This window comes from Cervus elaphus, chromosome 11 (genome assembly GCF_910594005.1).
Source record: "Cervus elaphus chromosome 11, mCerEla1.1, whole genome shotgun sequence".
Lineage (NCBI taxonomy): Eukaryota > Metazoa > Chordata > Mammalia > Artiodactyla > Cervidae > Cervus > Cervus elaphus.
The window spans coordinates 43733314-43759875 of NC_057825.1; the positions used below are offsets into that span (position 1 = coordinate 43733314).

The following is a 26562-nucleotide window of genomic DNA, read 5'->3' on the forward strand; positions in this document are numbered from 1 at the left end:
AAATATTTGGCTGATTGCTGAGGTAATGAAACAGATTTCAGTGATCACATATGACAACAAATATGGGCTTTGAGAATATCACTAGACAAGTGGATGACTTCCCTCAAAAGCAACAACAGTAAAACCTGGAATAATTTTATTTCCAAAGTTATCACTGTATTATATTCAAAACATATTAATTCCAACAAAAATTAAAAGGCATATAAAAAAGCAGGAAAGTGTGGCCCATGCACAGGGGAAAAATAGCATGGGAAGCACAAACATTGGGCTTCCTAGAATCAGAGTTTAAGTTAGCTATCTCATATAAGCTTAGAGAAGTAACAGATGTCAAGGAGATCAGAAGAGTAATGTCTTACCAGATAGAGAATATCAATAGAGATTGAAATAATTAAAAGAAACCGAATAGAAAATCTGGAGCTTAAATGGTATAATAGCTAGAATCAAAAATCCACTATATGGGCTCAACAGCAGATTTGAGCAGGCAAAAGACATAATCAGAGAATAGGACAATTAAAATTATCAAATCAGAGAAGCAGAGAGGAAAAAGAAAGAAAAATGAACAGAATCTGAGGGGCAGGTGGGTTGCTTTCAAGAGTATCCATTATGGGAGTCTTAGAAGGAAAGAAAATTTTTACTAAAGGCAGAAATCTACATATCCAAAAAACACAATGAAATTCAAGTAGAATCAACTCAAAGAGATTCACATCAAAACATGCAAAATCAAAATGTCAAAAAATAAAGACAGAGAGTCTTAAAAGCAGCAAGCAAAAAGCAGCTGGTCTTGTAGAAGAGCTCTTCAATAAGAGTAACAGCTGACTTTTCATTAGAAACCATGTAAGACAGAAGGTAGCAGGATAACATTTTAAAGATCTTAAGAAAAGAGTCAACCAAGAATTCTCCACCTGGCAAAACTATCCTTTAAAAAATGAAGGTAAAGTAAGATATTCCCAGATAAAAACTGAGGACGTTCACTGCTAGTTGACCTTCCTTATAGAAATACTAAAGAGAGCCTGTCAGGCTAAAGGACAGTAATTCAAAGCTCTTGGAATAAATAAACAAGACAAGGAAAGATAACTATGTAGGTAAATAAAAAAATCCAGTATTATTATATTTTTGGTTTGTAACTCTTTTTTCCCCCATTTGATTTTAAAAACAATGCATACAACAAGAATTGTAAATCTGTTAATGGGCACACAGTGTTTAAAGATATTTTCTGACAATAATAAAAAAAGGAGAGGATAGAGCTATATATAGAAGCAAAGTATTGTATGCTATAAAGTTGGTATCATTTAAACATACATTTTTATAAAATTAAGATATTATAATCTTTAGAGTAACCACTAATGAAATAACTAAAATAAATACAAAAGAGGAAAGAGAAGGATCAAAATGGTACACTAGACAAAATCAACCATATGGAAAAGAAGACAGTATTGCAGGAATTATGGAACAAAAAGATAGATGTAGAATACAGTAAAATGACAGAACTAAACTTCCTTATCAGTAATCACTCTAAATGAAAATACATCAATCCCACCAATTAAAGTACAGAGATTTAAAGAGTAGGAAAAAATATGACCCAACTATATGTTGTCTAGAAGAGTCTCACTTTAGACTCAAAGACACAAATAGGTTGAAAGTGAAAGGATGGAAAAATATATTCAAGCAAAAAAGTAACATCACTCTTAAATGGCACACACAAAATCTCACATGCTCCAGGAGCCATGACAGAAACAGTAATCTGCTAGGAGTCTGGGTCAGACCTACCTTCTGATCTTGGAATCTCCAAAGAGGCAGGAAGCAACTGCAATTAACCCTAGAGACAATTACCATGTTTTATATATAACTTTTTTTTTTTTTTTAGTTACATTTGGCTGTGCTGGTTCTTCATTGCTACACAAGGGCTTTCTCTAGTTGCGGTGAATGGAGGCTACTCTATACTTGGAATGTATGGGGTTTCTCATTGTTGGTGGCTTCTCTTATTTCAGAGCATGTATACAGACTTCAGTAATTGTGGTGCACAGGCACAGTCATTGTGGGGCCAAGGCTTAGTTGCTCTGCAGCATGTGGGATTTTCCTGGGCCAATGATTGAACCAGTGTTCATTCTGGTCCAAACCAGTAACCTGCATTGCAAGGCTTACTCTTAACCACTGGACAACCAAGGAAGCCCATTTATGACTGTTAATGTCTTCCTGTTATGCCTCCTTGTTTTTGTTTTGAAGTCTATTTTATCTAGTAATTTTAATCATTCTAGCATTGTTTTCCATCCATTTACTGTCCACTGTGTCTGTATAGTAGATTTCTTGTAAACTAGCATACAATTGAGTTTTCCTTTTTTACCCATTCTAGCAATCTTTTTTTTTTATTGGAGTGTTTGACCCATTAATAATTACATACTTATATATGCGGTTGAAAGTCAATCTACCATTTTTTTTTCTGTTTATCTCTTCTAATATTTGTTCCTCTTTTCATTTCTTTTGATTATTTGAGTATTTTCCAGAATTTTGTTTTATCTATAAGCTTTTTTAGCTATATCTCTTCACATTATGCAGCCATGAAATTAAAAGACACTTGTTCCTCGGAAGAAAAGCTATGACCCACCCAGACTGCATATTAAAAAGCAGACTGCATATTAAAAAGCAGAGACACTACTTTGCCAACAAAGGTCCATCTAGTCAAAGTTATGGTTTTTCCAACAGTTAGTATGGATGTGGGAGTTGGACTGTAAAGAAAGCTGAGCACCGAAGAATTGATGCTTTTGAACTGTGGCGTTGGAGAAGACTCTTGAGAGTCCCTTAGACTGCAAGGAGATCCATCCAGTCCATCCTGAAGGAGATCAGTCCTGGGTGTTCACTGGAAGGACTGATGCTGAAGCTGAAACTCCAATACTTTGGCCACCTCATGTGAAGAGTTGACTCATTGGAAAAGACCCTGATGCTGGGAGGGATTGAGGGCAGGAGGAGAAGGGGACGACAGAGGATGAGATGGCTGGATGGCATCACCGACTTGATGGGCATGAGTTTGAGTAAACTCCGGGAGTTGGTGATGGACAGGGAGGCCTGGCATGCTGCAGTCCATGGGGTCGCAAAGAGTTGGACACGACTGAGCGACTGAACTGAACTGAACTGAATGTTCCATAGTCTACTTCAAATTAATATAGTACTATTTCATGTAAAATGCAGAAATCTTAGATCTCAACTGGTTCATTTACCATCCTTACCCCATTCTTTATATATAGTTGCCACATATATTACCTACATATGTTATCAGTTCAGTTCAGTCGCTCAGTCATGTCCAACTCTTTACGACCCCATGGACTGCAGCACGCCAGGCCTCCCTGTCCATCACTCCCTGTCCACGGAGTTTACTCAAACTCATGTCCATTGAGTCGGTGATGCCATCCAACCATCTCATCCTCTGTTGTCCCCTTCTCCTCCCACCTTCAATCTGTTCCAGCATTAGGGTCTTTTCAAATGAATCAGCTCTTCACATCAGGTGGCCAAAGTATTGGAGTTTCAGCTTCAACATCAGTCCTTCCAATGAATATTCAGGACTGATTTCCTTTAGGGTGGACTGGTTGGATCTTCTTGCAGTCCAGGGGACTTGGAGTTCTCTAGCACCACAAGAATTTTCTCTAGCACCACAATTGGTAAGCATCAATTCTTCGTTGCTCTACCTTCTTTATGGTCCAGCTCTCATATCTGTACATGAATACTGGATAAACCATAGCTTTGACTATACAGAGCTTTGTCGGCAAAGTGATGTCTGTGCTTTGTTTTTTAATGTCTCTGCTTTTAAATACACTGTCTAGATTTGTCATAGCTTTTCTTCCAAAGAGTACATGGCTACAGTCACTGTCTACAGTGATTTGGGAACCCAGCAATATAAAATCTGACACTGCTTCCATTTTTCCCCTTTCTATTTGCCTTTATTCTGTTTTTATCTAAATTATTAAATGGGATATTTAGCTCATCAATCATTAACCTTTCTTCTTTACCTAATATAAGCACTTAAGGCTGCAAATTTCTCTTCAATTGTCTTGTTTGCTTAAGTTTTTATTTCTAAGTGTTTTAAAATTAATAATTTTTCTTTGATTAATGACTTTAATTTCTAAATGTGTATGAAATTTATTGCTTATCTTTTTATCAAAAACTGCATTGCTAATAGATTCATTATATATAGTATTCCTTACAGTGTATTGAGACATGCTTTTTTATTTACTAACATAATTTTGTGAGGATTCCATGTATTTTGAGAAAGATGTGTATTTACTAATTAATGAGTAACAAGCTCTGTATATCTAATAAATCCAGCTGTGTAATTATGTTGTTTAAGACCTCTCTTTCTTTACTGATTTTACTGCTTGCCCCTACTGTCTTCTGTGTCCCACTGTCGCCATTGAGAGGCCTGGTGTCAGTCTGTTTGTAGGTTATCTCGTTTGTAGTGATCTCTCTTCTCTCTGGCTTTTTAAGATCTTTTTATTTTTGGAGTTCTGCATCTCTTGCTATAGATGTGCATAATTATAGATTCTTTTCAATGTATCCAGCTTGGTATATACTGTCCCTCTTGTGTTTATTGATTCATATCATTTATCAGCTCTGGAATATTCTCTGCCTTTAATTACCTGATTAGACATGCTAGACTCTTCCATGTTCTCTACATTGCTAAACTTACTTTATGTTTTTCTCTCTTGTCTCTCTGTATACCATTCTATGTAATTCTTTATTTATGCCTCTTTTACTTCATTAGTTCTCTCTTTGTGCTGAAATATTTAACTTCAGTTTTTCATTTCCAGAAGTTCTATTTATTTCTTCAAATGTCTACCTGATAATGTTTTATTATTAGTATATCCTGTTGTATGCTTTTTTTCATTGTTCCATCATTATTTTTTAAATATGCTGATTTATTTTATATTCTAACTTTAATAACTCAATTATCTGAAATCCGGGGAGAAGTAAATCTGTTGTTTATCTTCTAATTTTCCATTATAGTAGCTTGTTTTCTTTTGTATTTGGTGATGTTTCATTGTGAACTTGTACTTGTTTTAAGTTATGGCAATTCTGGTGGCTTCTGTTAAAATTGTTTTAATCCAAAGATGAATTTTCTTTTTATTGTTTGTCAATGTTAAGGGCACTTAAAACCTGCAATCATTTTAGCCCCTGGCTTAATCAGAAGTCTCAGGCTAAGCACCTTTATCTTGTGACTTGTTCAAGGCTCAGTCTTCTGAGGGTATGGCTCAGACTAGTTCTGCCTTTTTTCCCTCTTTTGCTCTCGCTCAGGGAGCATTACTCTAGTGTCAATCAAGGAACTTTGGTTAGTTAGTATTTTGTAACTGAGAGTGTGGTATTCTTGGAAACTTTTTTTTCAAAGAGTTCTGTGTTGTGTTTTAAGGTATATTTATAAGCAGTCTAGTTGGGAGCACTCTTAGATATTTTTGGTTGATCATGCTACCAGATGCCAAAGCCAATTCTTTCATTTTCTCAGAATGTGAATCATTACCTCTCACCTAGAAAGAAGTGTATTGCCTAAGCTGTCCACTTTAATTTCATATTTCTCTTTTTATTTTCCTCTTTTTTAAAAAATTAATTTATTTATTATTTTACTTTACAATATTGTATTGGTTTTGCCAAACATTGACTTGAATCCTCCATGGGTGTACATGTGTTCCCCATCCTGAACTAATTAATCATATATATGGTTGCCAAACTGATGTATAAAAGGACATATCAGACAGACTCTCTGGTTATCACTGCCTTGTCAGGGGTGGGGTCTGCTCCCTGGTTGTTGGAGCAGAGGTCCCCAGATCTGTTTCTTAGCTCTTTTCTGATCTGTGGTGTGAGGTAGGTGGGATTAGAGAACTCCCACTGGGAGAGAAGCCACTTAGTGCTCTCCCTCTGGAGATGTTCACCCCTGGCTGTGCTCTGCCGTCACCTTTCCCCTGTTGTGTGGGCCCTCAGATTACACGCTTGACTGGCACTTCTCTTGGCCACACTTTAACTGTGGGTTTGCTGGCAATTGGCCCTCAGGCATTGTTTTCACCAGTGTACTGGGGTAGATCCAGTGTTCTTTTCTTTAATACTTCTTGAATTTTCTTATTTTTCAATTTGCTCACCCTTCACCCCACTCTACCTATATTACTGTTTAAGCATTTATACAAACTTTTAATGATTGCCATTTGTAATTTGGTTGTGATAGTTACCAAAATCAATTATTTTCGACAATTCAAAAAGCAAGGACCATAGCACTATAACTTTTTTCTGATTAATATGACATATCTAATTAATGTTTTCTGATCTTAAAAATAGCAAAACATTCATGTATGTGCATGTATGTCTGTGTGTATTTATCTGCCTGTTTTTATTAACCAAATCTTTTTTTTTAAGCTATTCCATCTTGCTTCTCAAACCTTCTTTCTGGGATCATCTTCCTTTTTTCCTGAGTTATGTCCCCTAGAAGTCCCTTTATTGAAGATCTGTTGAATGCTTTCAGTTTTTATGTATCTTAAAGTGTCTTTATTTTGCTTTACCTGTTGAGAATTCCATTGTTACATTACACAAGAGAAATGCTTATTTTCTATCATTTGAAGATACATCCCTACTGTCTTCTACACCCATCGCTGTCATTGAGAGGTCTGGTGTCAGTCTGTTCGTAGGTTATCTTCTTTGTAGGTGACCTGTCTTTTCTCTTGCTTTTTAAGACCTTTTTTAGAGTTCTGCATCTTCATTGTATATTTGCATAATTATAGATTCTTTTCAGTGTATCCTGGTTGATATATATTGTCCCTCTTGTGTTTATTGATTCATATTATTTATCAGCTTTGGAAAATTGTCCATATTTACCTTAATTACCTGATTAGACATATTAAGACTCTTCCATGTTCTCTGTTTTGCTAACTTCCATGTTCTCTGTATTGCTAACTTCCCTTTATAATTTTTTCTTGTCTCTTTAACATTTTGTGTAATTCCTTACTTATGCCTCTTTTATTTCACTAATTCTCTCTTTATACCAAATTATTTAACTTCAATTTTTCATTTCCAAAAGTTCTATTTTTATTTCTTAAAAATTCCACTGGGTAACACTTTTATTATTAATATATTCTGTTGTAAGCTTATTTTCATGGCCCCATCATTATTTCTTTAAATAAGCTGAACTGTTTTACATTCTAACTTTAATAATTCAATCATCTGAAATCCACGGAGAAGTGAATCTGTTGTTTATTTTCTAATTTCCCATCACAGTAGCTTGTTTCTTTTGTACTTAGTAATGTTTCAGTGTGAGCTCATACTTGTTTTAATTTATGGCAATTCTGGTGACTTGTATCAAAAGTGCTTTAATCCAGACATGAATTTTCTTTTTACTGTTTCTGTCGATGTTAAGGGCACTTAAAACTTGGGATCATTTTAGCCCCTGGCTTAATCAGAAGTCTCAAGTTAAGCACCTTTACCTTAAGACTTGGTCAAGGCTCAGTCTTCTGAGGGTGACGGCCAGAGTAGTTCTGCCCTTTCCCCCCATTTTTGATCTCTGGTTATGGATCCTAACTCTAGATTCAGTCAAGGAACTTTGGTTAGTTGGTTTTTTTTTTTTTTTTTATTGAAAATGTGTTGTCCTTGGAAATTTCCTTTTCTTTTTTTTTAAGAGTCTTACGTTGTACTTTAAGATGTATTTTATAAGCAGTATAGTTGGGAGCACCGTTTGGTATTTTCGGTTGATCATTTATCATAATGATCAACGGTTCATTTATCAGATTTTTCGGTTCATTTATCATAATGTGAATCATTACCTCTTACCTAGAAGGAAATGTGCCTCCTAAGCTGCTCACCTTAATTTCATATTTCCCAATTCCAATGAATCACATCTATGGTTGCCAAATTGGTGTGTCAATGGACCTATTAGACATGTTAAATTTGAGATACCTGGAATGAAAGAGTTTAGAGCTCCAGAAATAAATGGATACTAGAGATTTGTGTCTTTGATGTATCAATGCCATAGGAGTAGTTATGGTTACTGAGGTAGTAACCCTATCTGAGTAGGTTACTGCCTGCTCCTTCATGGAATAGGCAGAGAAAACTTAACTTAAAAAGGAGACTAAGAAGGTGAAATCTAAGAATTGAGAAAACAAAAGATGAATCTCCAAATGCAAGAATGGATCTCCAAATGCAAAGAAAGAGGGTTTCAAGTAGGGGAAGTTAATAGGGTCAGATGTGGCCAAAAAAGCACACAAGATAACTTATCTTTAAGTTTGAATTTAGAGGATGAATAATTACTATTGCTAGAAAAGTTTCAATGTAGTAGGTGGGAGCAAATGCAAAATGGCAGTAAATGTTTGAATAGTAGTAATAGTACAACTTGCTGATCTTCTGTCCTTTTCCTATTACACCTCACGCCCACTGAATATATAGAGACAGCCATTTTCCTGGAACAAAAATGAACACAATTTTACACAATTTTCTTCTGATTTTCCATAGTTGAAAAGGATTCAGCAAATACTGGAGATACTAGTAAGAAGAACCAGAGAGTAGATGGGAGAACAGCTATTAAACACAGTATGGAAATTACAAAGTGTTTTAGTTTCTGGCCTACCAGTTCATATGGAATAATAATAAGCCTTGTTTGAATTTTAATTATATTAGCTATTTCACTAATAAACTTTATATACTCTTAATAATATTCCACATTTCTGCTATATTTTATTTGAAAATTTAGTATATTTTATACCATCATATTTCACAATATAGAACAGAACAACTTGGTTATATATCTGCTTGTTTCTTGAGTCAGAAAAACTGATAGTTACATCTGTGTAAGTTTCAGCACAGATGACCTTTCATTCCAAAATCCTGTGCAAATTATACGTTCATGACATGCTTTTCTCTCAGGGCTTTAAATTTTCTGTAGAGGTAATTAATGTAAACTAAAGTTTGTTCTCACAAAGAAAATTCTCAGTTATACCTCAGGGAAAGATAGTATGATTGTGATGAAATAGTAGGAAAGTAATACCTTTTAAAAATACTTAGAAACCACTTATTATTTTCATTTACAACCCCAGATCACAAATGTGAGAGTTTTGTAAAAATGCAACATTTGACTTCTCAACTTTTACCTAAGAAACATAAAATATAATTATGTGATTTATTAATTGCTCTTATCCTGCTGTATTGTCCATATCCTCCTACTTTCTTCTTACACAACAAAATACAACAAAGGAAAAAATAATGAGAAAATGTATTTCCTAAGTTATCATTTCTCTACATTTAGCAGCACCTAATCTGGTTATGTTTGCCCTTGACAGTTACACTGAACCCCTTCACAGGCTGTGTCCATCAGCACCTCCTAAGTACAATAAGAGTTCACAAAGGGAAGATCCCAGCAGGCGAAGTCCCTACTGTTTGAGGATATTTTTATCAGAACAAAAACAATAGCATATAAGCACATTAAACAAACTTCTCTCTCCTCTTCTATAGTTTTGTTCACAGCATATAACATTTCTTCCTTACAGGTACCAAAGATTTGAAAAGGCATTTCTGTTAGCTGTTGACATTGGTGCTCGTGACCTGTTTATGGTGAGTCATTCCTTGAGATGATTTTGTGCCTTCAGTTCTAACGCTGAGTAAGTTGTCAGCTTTTGTGACCATTAAAAAGGATTAGTGTCGTTTGTGCCTTCGACACATGGTGGGAAAGCATTATTCCATCTTGGCTTGCAGCTTTGCCTTCATGAAACTGGTCAATAGCCATCTAGCCTCTTTTGACTTGCTGACATTTTCCTTGCCAGACCCAAGGATTTTTTATGTTTTCTAAGAATTTATAATTCTTGAATGTCTCTCCTCGTGTACTTTGATGTGAGAGGATGACACCTTCGTATCTAACAAGCTTAAATTTCTTTCTAATCCATTCCCTATAGAAGTACAGCTTCAGAAACCAGGACACAGGACAAGACATGTCCCCGAGATCTTGAATGTGCTCAGTTTGTCCCTTAGGTTTTAGTGTGAAGTAAGTTTGAATGTTCTCACTAGTATTTTTAAAGTGACCACAGTGCAAAGTAGATCCAAGAGAATGTAAGTTCAAATATGCTTTAATCCTCAATTTATTAGTTATGGAACAGTAAAATAGACTAGTTTCTTACACATCTTTGTGCTCTGATTTAGGTTCTTATTTTATAAGATCTTTTGCCACAATGAGATCAGATAAACAAAGGCGGGGTTCCTGATTTTCAGCACATTCTGCTCCATAGAAATTTCACTGTTGTCAAAAAATCTTGAAAACAACAAAAACTTCGAGAAGATTCTTTTATCTGAATCTTCTGTACAGTGAAGACATTTTGTACTTTAAGCTTTGATGCTTTAGATGTTAATATGGGTTCATGATATTAGTTTATCTTGTCTTTAAAATGAGTTTGCTGTTTAAATTCTAATTTTGCATCACTCAATTAAACTGTACTTTGTGCATTCATTGATCATGGGAAAAAAATCTAATTACTTCAAATGTATGAACCTTTTGTTATCTGTTGGTTGTCTGTATTTTGTAAGGTCACATTGATCAGGAATATTAGTATATTAAGGGAACATTTTATTATTTTCACCAAAGTCTATGCATTCAAACATCACAGTGTCAGAAATTTAATTACAACACTTCTTAGATTTTCTGACCCAAGTGACTTTGTCACTTTATTTCCTCCTCACCTCTGCCACTACTCAGCAATAAAGGTAGATTTTCTTCCTATTTCCTTATTTTTTTATGTCTGTAGTCCCAGTCTTCTTTCTAGCCAAGATAATAACTAAAGAGATGAATATTTATATGTTTAGTGTCTGATAAACTTTCTTTCCCAATGTAGTATTATACTGTTCTGTAATTTATGCTACATTAACTATTAACCAATACATAATTGGTTAATTTGTATTAACCAATACAAATTGGTGGGCGACAGTCCACGGGGTTGCAAAGAGTCAGACATGACAGAGCACTCACCCATACTCATCAAAGCCATCTTACAAACTTCTTTTCAAATCATGTATGTTTCAGCATTTAGTCTCAATTTAGGCAGTAACAATATAAAGTCTCCATGTTAGTTTAAAGCCAAACAGACTTTCTACGAATAGGCTAACCTTAACCCATGAGAACTTTTACTAGTAAAAGATAAAAATCTAAAATAAGGAAATTAGATACTTTTGCTTTCCTTTTTATTTGTAAAAGTGAACAATCAAAATGCTACATCCCCTATGGCTGATTCATATCAATGTATGACAAAACCCACTGAAATGTTGTGAAGTAATTAGCCTCCAACTAATTAAAAAAAAAAACCAAAAAAACAAAATGCTACATCCTTATTCTTCATATGTGACTATTTATTTATAGCCCATGGTCCGCCTTTAAGAAGCATTAAAAGCCTTAAGAGAGCATTAAGGCCTTAAAGTTCCATTTAAGCTTATGAATCTACCATATACATTTGATGCTCCACTTTGAAACTGTCTAAAGAATTTATCATGTTTTCTAATCAATTATTACTATTTAAATTATGATCTAGCCTATATACTAAGAATTATTACCTCTTTGGATTTAAAAATTTATAAAATAAACAGTACTATTCCTACCTATACATTACCTTCTACCCCTAAGATATCTCATCCTTAAAGAATAAAAATATGACTACATTGAACACAAAGGGGTCACAAATAAAATGTAATGCTTAATCTGAGAATGTTCTTTTTGCATTAGCATATCTGTTGGTGGTAGAGAGATAAAAGACATATAGCATGATAGAGCAGACCTTGAATATTAAAAAGTCAGTATGTGAGTACTAGACCTGATGAAATCAGCCAGAAAGGACCTCTTTGTCTACTTTACACATAGCCTAAGTGATCATCTTCTAAATTAGGGGTCAGCAAGCTATGGCCTACCAAGCAAATTTAGCCCCTAAATGGCTTTTTACAGTTTTAAATCATTAAAAAAAAATAGTATCAATATACTTTAAAATATATGATATTAAAAATACATGATATTCAAATACATGATATTCAAATTCAGATTTTCATAAATGAAGTGGTATTGAAACATAGCCAAACTTACTTATGTAATGTGTATGACTGCTTTATGATGGCAGAGTTGAGTGGTTGCAGGAGACTCTCTGGCTTGTAGAGCATAAAATATTTACTTTCTGGTGCTTTACAAAATATGTTTGCAGACCCCTGGACAAAATAATCATAATTTATAATTTCACTCCTCCATATTTAAAACCTTTTAGCATCTTCTCATTGCCTTTGGGATAAATTCTAACTCCTTGAAGTGGCATCTACAGCCCCTCTACTCTCAGCTATATCAGCTTTCTTTCAGTTCTGGGAAGTATACTCTACTCTTTGTTATATCCAGATCATGTTAAGGAAGGGTGTAATGGGAAGGTATAATGGATACCTGGAAGATACATGATATAAATACAAGATATAAGATACAAGAAGATACCTGGAAGATACAAGATATAAAAGATATATGGAATTTGGGTCATAAGTTGTCTTCAAAGTCAGTAACTTTTGAGTTTTATGTGTAAATGATGATAATAATATAGTACCTATCCATACGTTGGATTTTTTTAATTGAATAAAAGAGGTTTTGAATTCTATAATACTTTACAATTTCTAAGTTTCACACAGATGACTTCATACAATCCCATAATAACCACTTGTTTCTCTCTGCCCCTCCTGCTTCCCTCTTCAAACTGGTAACCACTAGTTTGTTCCTTAAGTCTGCTTCTTTTGTTATATCCACTAATTTGCTGTAGCTTTTATATAACATACAGTATTTGTCTTCCTCTGACTTATTTTACTTAGCATGATGCCCTCCAAGTCCACCCATAGTGCTTCAAATGGCAAATTTCATTCTTATTTATGGTTGAGTAGTATGCTTATATATATATATATATATATATGAATATATATATATATGAAACACACATGAAAATGTGTTTTATATATATATTTATTTATCTAATACCTTGGTAATTGTAAATAATGCTGCTATAAACATTGAAGTGCATGTGTCTTTACAAATTAGTGGCTTTTGTTTTTCGGATATATATCCAGGAGTGGAATTGCTAGTAGTACTGTTTTTAGTTTTTTGAGGAAACCCCATACTGTTTTCCGCAGTGACTATACCAATTTACATTCTCACCAACAGTGTATGATGGTTCCCATTTCTCCACATCCTCACCAACATTTATTGTGTTCTTCTTGATGATAGCCATTCTGACTGGTATGAGGAGATATCTCATTGTGGTTTTGATTTGCATTGCCCTGATGACTAGTGATGTTGAGAATCCTTTCATGTGCCTGTTGGCCATTTACATATCCTTTTTGAAGCAATTGTCTATTCAATTCTTCTGCTTATTTTGTAATCGAGATTTTGGGGGTTTTTGATGTTGAGTCGTAGGAGCTTTTTATATGTAATGAATGTTATTGCTGTCATTCAGTCGCAAAGTCGTGTCTGACTCTTTGTGACCCCATGGACTGCAGCACAACAGGCTCCTGTGTCCTCCACTATTTCCCAGAGTTTGCTAAATTTCATGTCCATTGAGTCAATGATGCTACCTAACCATCTCATCCTCTGCCACCCCCTACTTCACAGGCCTTCAGTCTTTCCCAGCATCGGAATCTTTTCCAGTCAGTCCACTTTTCCCATCAGGTGGTCAAAGTACTGGAGCTTCAGCTTCAGCCTCAGTCTTTCCAATGAGTATTCAGAGTTGATTTACTTTAAGGTTGACTGGTTTGATCTCCTTGCAGTCCCTCAAGAGTCTTCTGTAGCACTACAATTCAAAAACATCAATTCTTTGGTGTTCAGCCTTCATAAAGGTCCAACTCTCACATCCATACACAACACTGGAAAAAACATAGCTTTGACTATACAGACCTTTGTTGGCAAAGTGATGTCTCTGCTTTTTAATATGCTGTCTAGGCTTCTTATAGTTTTCCTTCCAAGGAGGAAACGTCTTTCGGTTTCATGACTGCAGTTGCCATCCATAGGGATTTAGAGCCCAGGAACATAAAATCTGTCACTGCTTCCACTTTTTCCCCTTCTGCTTGCCATGAAGTGATGGTACTGAATGCTATGATCTTAGTTTTTTACTGTGTTTTTTTACTGTTGATTTTTAAGCCAGCTTTTTCACTCTCCTCTTTCACCTTCATCAAGAAGCTTTTTAGTTCCTCCTTCCTTTCTGCCATTAGAGTGCTATCATCTGCAGATCTAAGGCTGTCGATATTTCTTCCACCAATCTAGATTCCAACTTGTGATTCATCCACCTTGGCATTTCACATGATGTACTCTGCATGTAAGTTATATAAATAGGTGACAATAAAAACAATAAATAGGTGATAGTAGGTGACAACAAAAAAGCTGACAATATACAGCTTTGAGGTACTCCTTTCCCAGTTTGGAACCACTCAATTGTTCCATGTCTGGTTCCTACTGTTGCTTCCTGACCTGTATACAAGTTTCTCAGGAGACATGTAAGGTGATCTGATACTCTTAGGCAGTCTAAATTCATCCCTTTAAGAAATTTCCACAATTTGCTGTGATCCACACAGTCAAAGGCTTTAATGTAGTCACTGAGGCTCTGGAATTCCCTTGCTTTCTCCATGATCCAGCAAATGTTGCCAATTTGATCTCTGGTTCTTCTGGCTCTTTGACACCCAACTTCTACATCTGGAAGTTCTCAGTACTTGTGCTGCTGAATGCAAGCTTGATGGATTTTGAGCTAACCTTGCTAGCATGTGAAATGAGTGTAATTGTATAGTATTTGAACATTCTTTGGCATTGCCCTTCTGTGGGATTAGAATGAAAACTAATCTTTTCCAGTCCTGTGGTCACTGCTGAGTTTTCCAAATTTAAACACATACTGAGTACAACACTTTAACAGCATCATGTTTAGGATTTGAAATAGCTCAGCTGGAATTCTGTCACTTCCACTAGCTTTGTGTGCAGTAATGCTTTCTAAGGCCCACTTGACATTCACTCCAGGATGTCTGGCTCTAGGTGAGTGACCACACCAACGTGGTTATCTGGGTCATTAAGACTTTTTTTGTGTAGTTCTGTGTATTCGTCCCACCTCTTAATCTCTCCTGCTCCTGTTAGATCCTTACCATTTCCATCCTTTATCATGCCCAGCCTTGCATGAAATGTTCTGTTGATATCTCTAGTCTTCCTGAAGAGGTCTCTAGTCTTTTCCATTCTTTTGTTTTCCTCTGTTCCTTTGCATTGTTCATGTAAGAAGGCCTTTTTCTCTCTCCTCACTGTTCTCTGGAACTCTGCATTCAGTTGGGTATATATTTCCCTTTCTCACTTGCCTTTTGCTTCTCTTCATTCTTCAGCTTTTATTTATATTAAAAAAAACTTTTATTTATAATAAAAGCTTCAGCATTTATAAAAAAAAAAATCCTCAGACAACCACGTTGCCTTCTTGCATTTTCTTTTCCTTTGGGATGTTTTTGGTCACTGTCTCCTGTACAATGTTATGAACCTCTGTCCATAGTTCTTCAAGCACTCTGTCTACCACATCTAATCTGTTGAGTCTGTTACTTTCACTGTAAAATCATAAGAGATTTGATTTAGGTCATAACTGAGTAGCCTAGTTGTTTGCTCTACTTTCTTCAGTTTAAGCCTGAATTTTGCAATAAGGAACTCATGGTCTGAGCCACAGTCAGCATCAGGTATTGTTTTTGCTGACAGTATAGAGCTCCTCCATCTTCGGCTGCAAAGAACATAATCTGATTTTGGTATTGACCATGTAGTGATGTCCATGTGTAAAGTCATCTCTTGGGTTATTGGGAAAGGATGTTTGCTATGACCAGCATGTTCCCTTGACAGAACTCTGTAAGCCTTTGCCCTACTTCATTTTGTACTCCAAGGCCAAATTGGCCTATTACTCTGGATATCTCCTGACTTCCTAACTTTGCATTCCAATCCCCTATGATGTAAAGGCCATCTTTTTTTTAGATGTTAGTTCTAGAAGGTCTTGTAGATCTTCATAGAACTGTCAGCTTCAGCTTCTTTGGCATCAGTGGCTGGAGCAGAGACTTGGATTACTGTGATATTGAATAATGTTTGCCTTGGCAATGAACAGAAATCATTCTCTCCTTTTTGAGATTTCACCCAAGTACTGCATTTCAGACTCTTTGTTAACTATGAAGGCTACTCCATTTCTTCCAATGGATTCTTGCCCACAATAATAGATATAATATTTACATGAATTAAATTTGCCCACTCCTGTCCATTTTAGTTCACTGATTCCTAAAATGTCAGTGTTCACTCTTGCCATCTCCTGCTTGGCCACGTCCCTTTTACCTTGATTCATGGACCTAACATTCCAGGTTCCTATGCAGTATTGTTTTGTACAGCACTAGACTTTACTTTCACCACCTGACATATCCACAACTGAGCATCACTTCTGGTTTGGCCCAGCTCCTCCATTCTTTCTGGAGCTATATTAGTATTTGCCCTCTGTTCTTCCCCAGTACCATACTGGACACCTTCCAAGTGGGGGTACTCATCTTCAGGAGTCGTATCTTTTTGCCTTTCATACTGTTAATGGGGTTCTCATGGCAAGAATACTGGAGTGGATTGCCACTTCCTCCTCCAGTGGACACATTTGATCAGAACATCATTATGACCTGTTTGTCCTGGATAGCCCTGCACAGCATGGCTCATAGCGTCACCGAGTTACACAAGCCCCATCATCACCACAGGCTGTGATCCAGGGGATGTATGAATATTAACCCCTTACTGGTCATATCATTTGCAAATATTTTCTCCATTTACTAGGTAGCCTTTTTATTTTGTGAATGGTTTTCTTTGCTGTGCAAAGGTTTTTAAGTTTAATTAGGTCCCACTTGTTTATTTTTGCTTTTGTTTTCTTCACTTTATGAGATGGATCCAAAAAATATTGCCACAATTTACACGAGAGTATTTTGCCTATGTTTTCCTCTAAGAGTTTTATAGTATCTGGTGTCATATTTAGGTTTTTAATCCATTTTGAGATTGTTTTTGAGTCTCCATGCAGATACTGTATTGAAAGTACTTTGTAAACTAGGAAGTACTAAAGAGATATCATGTGTTGTTACTAGTAAGAGATGGCTTTTACATACCAATTGCAAGAAATAATAACCTGAAACAGGACCCAAATTTCATGAATATATAGGATAATATACTTTGTAAGCAAAATCATTGATTCAGGAAGCCCTTAGATGAAAATAAAAAGTTTTAATTATAGGACTAAATAATAATATAAAAAAATAATACCATAAAATATAAAGAACAAAAAGTAAAAAAATCACTTGGAATTTTCTTATGCAGAAATGAACATCCTTTAAAGTATTTCTCTATGTAAGTCTATATATTAAACTTTTTATTTATAGCTAGAATTTTTTTATTCAACAATGTTACAGTGACAGTTTTCCATAAAGTAAATATAGATCTATATCATTACTTTAATGGTTACATTGTATTCCATATTTTAATGGTACTGGTATAAAAGCAGGCATAGAGACCAATGGAACAGAATAGACAGCCTAGCAGTAAACCTATGCATATACTGTTGACTAATCTTTGACACGGAGAAGGCAATGGCACCCCACTCCAGTAGTCTTGACTGGAAAATCCCATGAACGGAGGAGTCTGGTAGGCTGCAGTCCAAGGGGTTGCGAAGAGTCAGACATGATTGAACGACTTCACTTTCACTTTTCACTTTTATGCATTGGAGAAGGAAATGGCAACGCACTCCAGTGTTCTTGCCTGGAGAATCCCAGGGATGGGGTCGCACAGAGGCAGACACGACTGAAGTGACTTAGCAGTAGCAGCAGTAATCTTTGACAGGGGCACCAGAAACACACAATGGGGAGAGGATAGTCCCTTCAGTAAATGGTGATGGGAAAACTGGATAGCCTCATGCAAAAGAATGGAACTCGATCCACTCAAAAAACAGCTCAAAATGGGTTATAGAGTTACATGTAATACCTGAAATCATAAAACTCCTAGAAGAAAACATTGAGAAAAAGCCCTTTGACAATGGTCTTGGCAGTAATTTTTTTAAGTAAGACACCAAAAGCAAAGGCAGTGAAAGCTAAAATATATAAGCAGGACTGTGTCAAACCAAAAAGTTTCTGCCCAGCAAAGGAAACCACCAAGAAAAAGAAAAGGCAGTCTATCTATAATTGGATTATTTAGTTGACATATGACATAAATAATAGTACACTATTTCTTTTCTGTTTCTCCGACTTATTATATGTTCTTTCATCCAACCATTCTTGCCCTTCTTTGTATTAACTATATTTATTCTGTTTTTCTCTTTTATTAGTGTATTTTTCCTCTTTTTCTCAAGACTATTGCCTTTTTGGTAAGCCTTTTGGTTGTTGCTGTTGTTTGGGGATTATTTACTCTTACCTTTTTTTAAATTGAATTTTTGGCGTAAGATTTTAAAAGTTTAGTGATAATTTGAGACTATGTATGACGTTATTTTCCTCCAGAAAGAATTTACTTTGTTTCTGGCAAGTGTAATAGTTAGGTTAAGGTTAAACTACATTTTAATCTATTCTGGAATTGAGTTTATTTGAAGCTGAGTCTCAGTCTGAGAGTGTATTTCCACTTTATACTTACATCAAGACTGTAGCCCTTCAGGAGTCCCAGCTTAAACCTCTACCCCCCTCAGCAGACGCTGATAACTTTGTAACCTTAGCCCAGTCAGTGTCTACAGTGATTTTGGAGCCCAAGGAAATAAAATCTGTCACTGCTTCCACTTTTTCTCCTTCTGTTTGCCATGGAGTGATGGGACCAGATGCCATAATCTTAGTTTTTTGAATGTTGAGTTTCAAGCCATCCTTTTCACTCTCCTCTTTCACCTTCATCAAGAGGCTGTTTAGTTCCTCTTCACTTTCTACCATTAGAGTGGCATCATTTGCTTGTCTGAGGTTGTTTTTTATTTCTCTTGGCAATCTTGATTCCAGCTTGTGTGTGTGTGTGATCCAGCCCAGCATTTTGCATAATGTATTCTGGATATAAGTTAAATAAGCAGGATGACAATATATATTCTTGTTATACTCCTTTCCTTTTCAAAATCACGGTGGACAGTTACTGCAGACATGAATTTAAGATGCTTGCTCCTTGATAGGAAAGCTATGACAAACCTAGATAACGTATTAAAAAACGAAGACATCACTTTGCTGACAAAGGTCCATATAGTCAAAGCTGTGGTTTTTCTAGTAGTCATGTACAGATGTGAGGGTTGGACCATAAAGACTGAGCACCGAAGAATTGATGCTTTTGAACTGTGGTGTTGGAGAAGACTCTTGAGAGTCCCTTGGATTGCACAGAGATCAAACCAGTCAGTCCTAAAGTAAATCAACCCTGAATATTCATTGGAAGAACTGATGCTGAAGCTAAAGCTCCAATACTTTGGCCACGTGATGCAAACAGCCAACTCATTGTATAAGGCCCTGATGCAGGGAAAGATTGAAGATAAAAGGAGAAGAGGGCAGCAGAGGATGAGGTGGTTAGACTCAATGGGCATGAAACTGAGCAAACTCCGGGAGGAAGTTTAGGACAGAGGCGCCTGGCTCTTACCTAAAGATCTGTGTGGTTTGTCAACTTTTCAAACACTGCTTTCTGCTAAGTTTCTCAGCCTCTGAGCCACCAATTACAAATCTGCAAATGCTTTGAAAGCAAAAGCAGCACCAAATGTCAGACTTATCTCTCTGGGCTTTGCTTCTGTCTAGGATCTTGGTCATTCAAATACTGTCTTGGTAGGTCTCCAATGTCTTCAAAAAACAAACAATTTTAAAAATTATTTTATTGAGCTGTTCTAGTTGTTACCAGCAAGAGTATCCTCTTATATATTCTTAAATGGATAACTGGAATCAGAAGCTTTCAGTATATTTTTTGAAGGTGAGTTATTAAGTGTTAAACTTGGCACTAGCTGCTTTCTAATTCTGTATAGCTCCCTGCAATGTGCTATTATGTTTGAAGTATTAATCACTAAGAGCCTTAAATGTCACAAATTCTACTTTTAAGCATGACATGTCATCAATTTTGTGTCCAAAATAGATCAAATAAAACTATAAAATGTTGCATACTAGAGTTTATGATTCCAAGTAAAAGCATTCAAAGAGTAAAACCTAATTTTTTTCCAGTTTTAACTCATTTCAAAGAAAGTAAAAAAATAAAATTTCAGCTCTTCCATTTAAAGAATTGTTTTAATCTTGTATGATGAAGAATGCAAGTCTTTCTTTTTTATAACAGTAGAAGATATTTGTTTTTATGCCTGCTTAAATTTATAGCAGTGCTTTATGATTACCAGTAACAAAATCATTACAGCTTAAAAAATTAAAGGAATTAACTTTTCTTAATCAACTGCAAAAGGGCTGCGTTATATCAGAGGCTATGTATGTTATTATTCAATTTGCATAATAATTCTAACCAATAGAATTATATACCTATTTTACAGTTGATAAATTGATAAGGAAAACTGAAAATCATGATTCAAACTCAGATATGTTTATGTTTGATTATAAAATCCATGCCATTTCCAATTATACCAAACTGCTCATATAAAGATTAGAAAGTTCCCCAGAGCTTAGTAATTTATGACTTGATAACTACACATAACTAAGTCTAAGAAAGCTAGTCTTTTCTTTTTAATCTTTATGAAAATATACAAAGATTTCAGTAAGACTACTTCTTGTAGAATGACAATCTACATGACAGTCTGATCTAGTCTGAATTATTTACAGAACCCCATTTATTGGAATATGATTCACCCAAATTAAGTGCTCTTAAAGTTTGTCTATAGCAAAAGGGAAAGTCCATTGTGCAGTGAATATAAAAAAGGATCATAGAAAAGTAGCCCTATTGCCTGTTTCCCTATTTTCTCATTAACAGTCCCAGAAAAGAATACTTTCTCATGTTTATGCATGATTTTCTCTCAAGTAGATGTGGTTTATGCTACACATCATATTAATAGCTCTTTCAGAACCTTGAGCCATGCATGAGTTGGCTGTTTGAGAACTCATCTGCATCTTGGGAGACACAAAGAAGAGTTGTATCTTAGAGTGTCATGGGAACTGAACAGATATAACACTTTTTTGTGACCATCCTCAATCTCTTGTCCTTTAGAAAAGCATCAGCTTCTCACTGGTCCCTATAGTTCAATGTTGTTTCTTACTAAATTCAAACAAAGAAAAATAATGATATAATTAATAGTGGTTCAACTGATCTAAAATAGGGAAAGAGGAATCTTCCCCTTCCAGGCAATGGACAAATTGGTTCTCAGACTTGCCCTCTTACTGTAAAACTGGACAAAATATATAAAAAGACTGTATTTAGGCAGTGTACAGTAAGGACAGCAGGACCATGATCCTCAGTAAGTGAAGAATACACAGATGAGCCCTGTATATTATTTCCAGAGCAGAGACCACTGATGTCACTCAGCTGAAGAGCAAGAGATAAAGAGTTCAGAATTCAGGGATGATAAGGGTTCTAGAATTTGTGGTTCAAGATACCAGAAAGGGAGAATCTGTGTGAAGAGTGGGGACCCAATAGACAAAACTTATCAAAGAGCCTCTGCTGTGACAGAGAGCTGAATGGAGAGGCTGCACAGTGCTGAGAAATGCTTTAATTCTGGTTCAGCCAAAGTGAAGCAACCTCTGAGCATTTGTATGAAACCCCAGAAATGTCATGCTTTAAGAATAAGAGCCACATCCTATGACAATTTATAATGCTTTAATTCTGGTTCAGCCAAAGTGAAGCAACCTCTGAGTATTTATATGAAACCCCAGAAATGTGCTTTAAGAATAAGAGCCACATCCTATGACAGTTTATAAAACTGAAATAGATATGCCTTTAAAAATCATAGAACCAACTTGACAGGATCAAAGTAATCCACCACTAATTTAATGCTTGTTAGTACAAAAGATTCAATATCCTTTAAAGACAGACAGTATAATCCAAACTCCCTCCAATGTGACATCCACAATGTCCAGCATAAACATATTACTACGTTTGTGAAGAAGCAGGGAAATGTGATGTATTATGAAGAGAAAAAGAAGCTAATAGTAACAGACCTTAAGATGACCAAGAGATTGAGATGGGCAGACAAGCACTTGGAGCAGCTGTTACAAACATGTTCAAGGGTTTTAAAAGAACATAATTACTGAATATATAGTGATTCTTAGCAGAGACACAAACTACTTAAAAAAGTGTGAGGGGAGGAATTCTAGAAATGAAAAATATGAAATCTAAAATGAAAAATTCTGCTTAAAAAAGTATTGGCCACCATATAATAAAGGATTAGTGAATAGGAGGATAGTTCAATAGAGATCATCCAATTTGAAGAAAAGAAAGAAAACATGGCAAAAATGAACAAAGCCTCAGTAACAGGTGAGACAAAATCAAGTACTCTATAAAACATATGTAATTGGTGAAAGTTAGTCTACAGACACAAGAAGCTCAGTGAGCTCCAAACAGAAGGCAGCTTTACCCAGGCCCACAATATCTTGGCATAGTATCCAAAATACTGAAACCAATGATGAAGAGAAAAATCTTTACCCATAAAAAATTTATGTAGAAATATTAACAGCTAATAGGAATTATGGCTGACTTCACATCAGAAGCAATGATGACAGAAGATAATGGAGCATAAGTACTGAAAAAAATAAGAACTTTCAACACAATTTTATATCCAGTGAAATTTATTCTAAAATGAGAATGAAGTAAAGAGACTTTTGAATAAATAAAAGCTGAGACAACTCAACACCAGCAGATCTGAACCACAAGAAAAGTTCCTGCACCACAAGGAAATTCTTTAGGTAGAACAAATATGCTAACAAATGTGGATCTACATAAAAGAATGAAGAGCTATGGAGATGGTAAATATTAACAATAAAAGTTATTTTCTTAACAAAATCAATTGAAGTATTATTAATAATACTTATAATAAAACTATTCATAGTAATAAAACTATTTTTCCAGTGGAAAAATGTCTTTATAACTGTTTAGAGCAAAGGTACCAACAATACAGTATTGTAGTTATAACATATATAGATATGAAATTATATCACAAGGAGTTGAGGTAAATAAAAATTACAGCTGTAACGTTTGTACTTTGGAGAAGGCAATAGCAACCCACTCCAGTACTCTTGCCTGGAAAATCCTATGGATGGAGGAGCCTGGTAGGCTGCAGTCCATGGGGTCGCTAGGAGTCCGACACGACTGAGCGACTTCACTTTCACGCATTGGAGAAGGAAATGGCAACCCACTCCAGTGTTCTTGCCTGGAGAATCCCAGCGATGGCGGAGCCTGGTGGGCTGCTGTCTATGGGGTCGCACAGAGTCGGACATGACTGAAGTGACTTAGCAGAGCAGCAACGTTTGTACATTTTACCTGTAGCGGTATAATATCATTCTACATAAACTGTGATGACACTGCATGTTATAGTGCCTAGATGATTTTCTTGAAATTTTAAGTAGATATGCAACTTTAAAAAGTCAATAGAGAAGGCTTCCCTGGTGGCTCATGGTGAAGAGTCCACCTGCCAGTGCAGGAGATGCAGGTTCAATCCCTTATCCAGGAAGATCCCTCATGTCACGGAGCATCTAAGCTGTCTCCACAACTGTTGAGCCTATGTTCTGCAACTACTGAAGCCCTTGTGCCTGGAGCCCATGCTCTGCAACAAGAGAATAGCCTGCAGAGCAGTGAAGACCCAGCACAGCCAAAAATAAAAAATAAAAAGTCAATACAGAAATGTAAAAATACTTTAAAAGTCCCAAAGAGGCCAGTACAGGATAATAACAAACAAGCAAGATGGTGATAAGACCCAAGATACTTAAACCCAAATATTTATAATTATATTAAATTCAATTAAATTCACACTCCAATTAAAAAATAGAGACTGAATTTTTTTTAAGTCTAAGATTGAGGAACTGGATAAAAAGCAAGACCTAATTATATTTTGTCTCTAAGATGAAACACTTAAGTTATTATGACAAAATAGATTGAAATCATAAAGATAACACCCTGCAAACAGTAAGGTATCAGACAAATTAGATTTCATGATGAAGTATTACCAGAGATAAAAAAGGACACTTGTGATAAAGTTGAGAAAGGCATATTTCTAAATGTTTATGTACAAAATACCTGAACTTCAAATATATGAAGCAAAAGCTGACACAAAAAAGAGTAACAGACAAATGCAGTATTCAAAGAACAAGTGGTAAAAAAAAAAAAAATCCAAAAAAGATATGTTGAACCTTCTAACCAGCTTAAACTGACAGTTTTTGAACTTATATCCAACAACTTTAGAATGCACGTTCTTTTCAAATGTCTAGGGATATTAACTAAACATAGACTGTCTGCTGGTCCATAAAATAAAGCATAATACACTTTAGAAGACTAAAGTATGACACCAAAGGAATTAAATTATGTCAGTAACATACATACATATACAGATTTCCCAACTAACAGCATATGAAACAGTGCTACAGTGAAAGTCTTATGGATCAAAGAAGAAATCACAAGAGAAACTAGGAAATATTTTTAATTTTAAATGAATATATGAAAATGGTATGGGATGATTATACAGGTATACCTTATTTCATTGCATCTCCACTTCACTGTCCTTTATAGATACTGCATATTTTACAAATCAAAAGTCTGTTGCACCCCTACCTCAAGGAAGTCCATCACACTATTTTTCCAATAGCATTTGCTTATTTCATGGCTTTTTGTCAAATTTTGGTAATTCTTGCAACATTTCAAACTTGATATGTGAACAGTGATCTTTTATGTTGCTACCACAATTCACTGAAGACTCAGACGATAGCACTTGTTAAACAATTTTGTTGTCCTGTTGCCACGTCGTGTCTGACTCTTTACAACCCCACGGGCTTCAGCACCTCAGGATTCCCTGTCCCTTACCACTTCTTGGAGTTTGCCAAAGTTCATGTCCGTAGAATTGGTGATTCCATCCAACCATCTCATCCTCTGTTGCCTTCTTCTTCTGCCTTCAATCTTTCCCAGAATCAAGGTCTTTTCCAGTGAGCCTACTCCTTGCGTCAGGTGGCCAAAATATTGGAGCTTCAGCTTCAGCATCAGTCCTTCCAATGAGTATTCAGGGTTGATTTCCTTTAGGATGGACTAGTTTGATCTCCTTGCAGTCCAAGGGACTCTCAAGAGTCTTCTCCAGCACCAGTTAGAAAATATCAATTCTTCCAGCACTCTGCCTTCTTTATGGGCCAAATCTCACATCCATACATGACTATTGGAAAGACCACAGCTTTGACTATACGGGCCTTTGTCAGCAAAGTGGTGTCTTTGCTTTTTAATACACTGTCTAGGTTTGTCATAGCTTTCCTGCCCAGAAGCAATCTTCTTCCAGTTTCATGGCTGCAGTTCACCACCCGCAGTGATTTTAGAGCCCAAGAAGAGGAAATCTGTCACGGCTTTCACGTTTTCCCCTTCTGTCTGCCATGAAGTGATGGCACCGGATACCATGTGATCTTAGTTTTCTTAATATTGTTTTACACTGTCTTTTTCCCTCTTCTCTTTCACCCTCATCAAGAGGCTTTTAGTTCCTCTTCACTTTCTGCCATTAAAGTGGTATCATCTGCATATCTGAGGTTGTTTATATTTCTCCCAGCAATCTTGATTCCAGCTTGTAACTCATCCAGCCTGGCATTTTGCATGATATACCCTGCTTATAAACTAAATAAACAGAGTGACAATAAACAGACTTGTACTCTTTTCTCAATTTTGAACCTGTCAGTTGTTCCATGTAAGGTTCTAACTGTTGCTTCTTGACCTGCCTACTCAGGAGACAGGTAGAGTTTTCCAGTTTGTTATGATCCACACAGTCAAAGGCTTTAGCATAGTTAAAGAAGCAGAAATAGATGTTTTTCTGGAATTCCCTTGCTTTCTCTGTTATCCAGCAAATGTTGGCGATTTGATCTCTGGTTCCTCTGCCTTTTCTAAACCCAGCTTGAACATCTGGAATTTCTCAGTTCACGTAATGGTGAAGCCTAGATTGAAGGATTTTGAGCATAACTTTACTAGCATGGGAGATGAGTGCAATTGTCCAGTAGTGTGAACATTCTTTAGTACTACCCTTCTTGGTAATTGGGATGAAGATGGCCTTTTTCCAGTCCTGTGGCCACTGCTTTTTCAATTTTGCTGACATATTGAGTGCAGCACTTTAATAGCATCAACTTTTAGGATTTTAAATAGCTCTGTTGGAATTCCATCACCTCCACTAGCTTTACTGGAAGTACTGTTGCTAAGGCCCACTTGACTTCACACTCTAGAATGTTTAGCTCTGGGTGAATGACGACACCATTGTGGTTATCCGGGTCAGGAAAATCTTTTTTGTACAGTTCTGTATATTCTTGCTATCTCTTTCTGATCTCTCCTGCTTCTATTAGGTCTTTACTGTTTCTGTCCTTTATTGTGCCCACCTTTGCATGAAACATTCCTTTGATATTTCCAGTTATCTTAAAGAGATCTCTCATCTTTCCCCTTCTGTTGTTTTCCTCTATTTCTTTGCATTG

At 35.9% G+C, this 26562-nt stretch overlaps 1 protein-coding gene across 1 annotated transcript in view; it reads left to right on the forward strand.

Annotated features, from left to right (window-relative positions):
* Positions 1 to 26562, forward strand: part of LOC122703108 (WD repeat containing planar cell polarity effector) — a 267027-nt gene that overhangs the window by 204890 nt on the left and 35575 nt on the right. The window contains exon 15 of the mRNA XM_043917188.1: positions 9498 to 9561. Within this exon, the coding sequence (XP_043773123.1) occupies positions 9498 to 9561 (64 nt within the window). The remainder of the gene's footprint in view (positions 1 to 9497; positions 9562 to 26562) is intronic.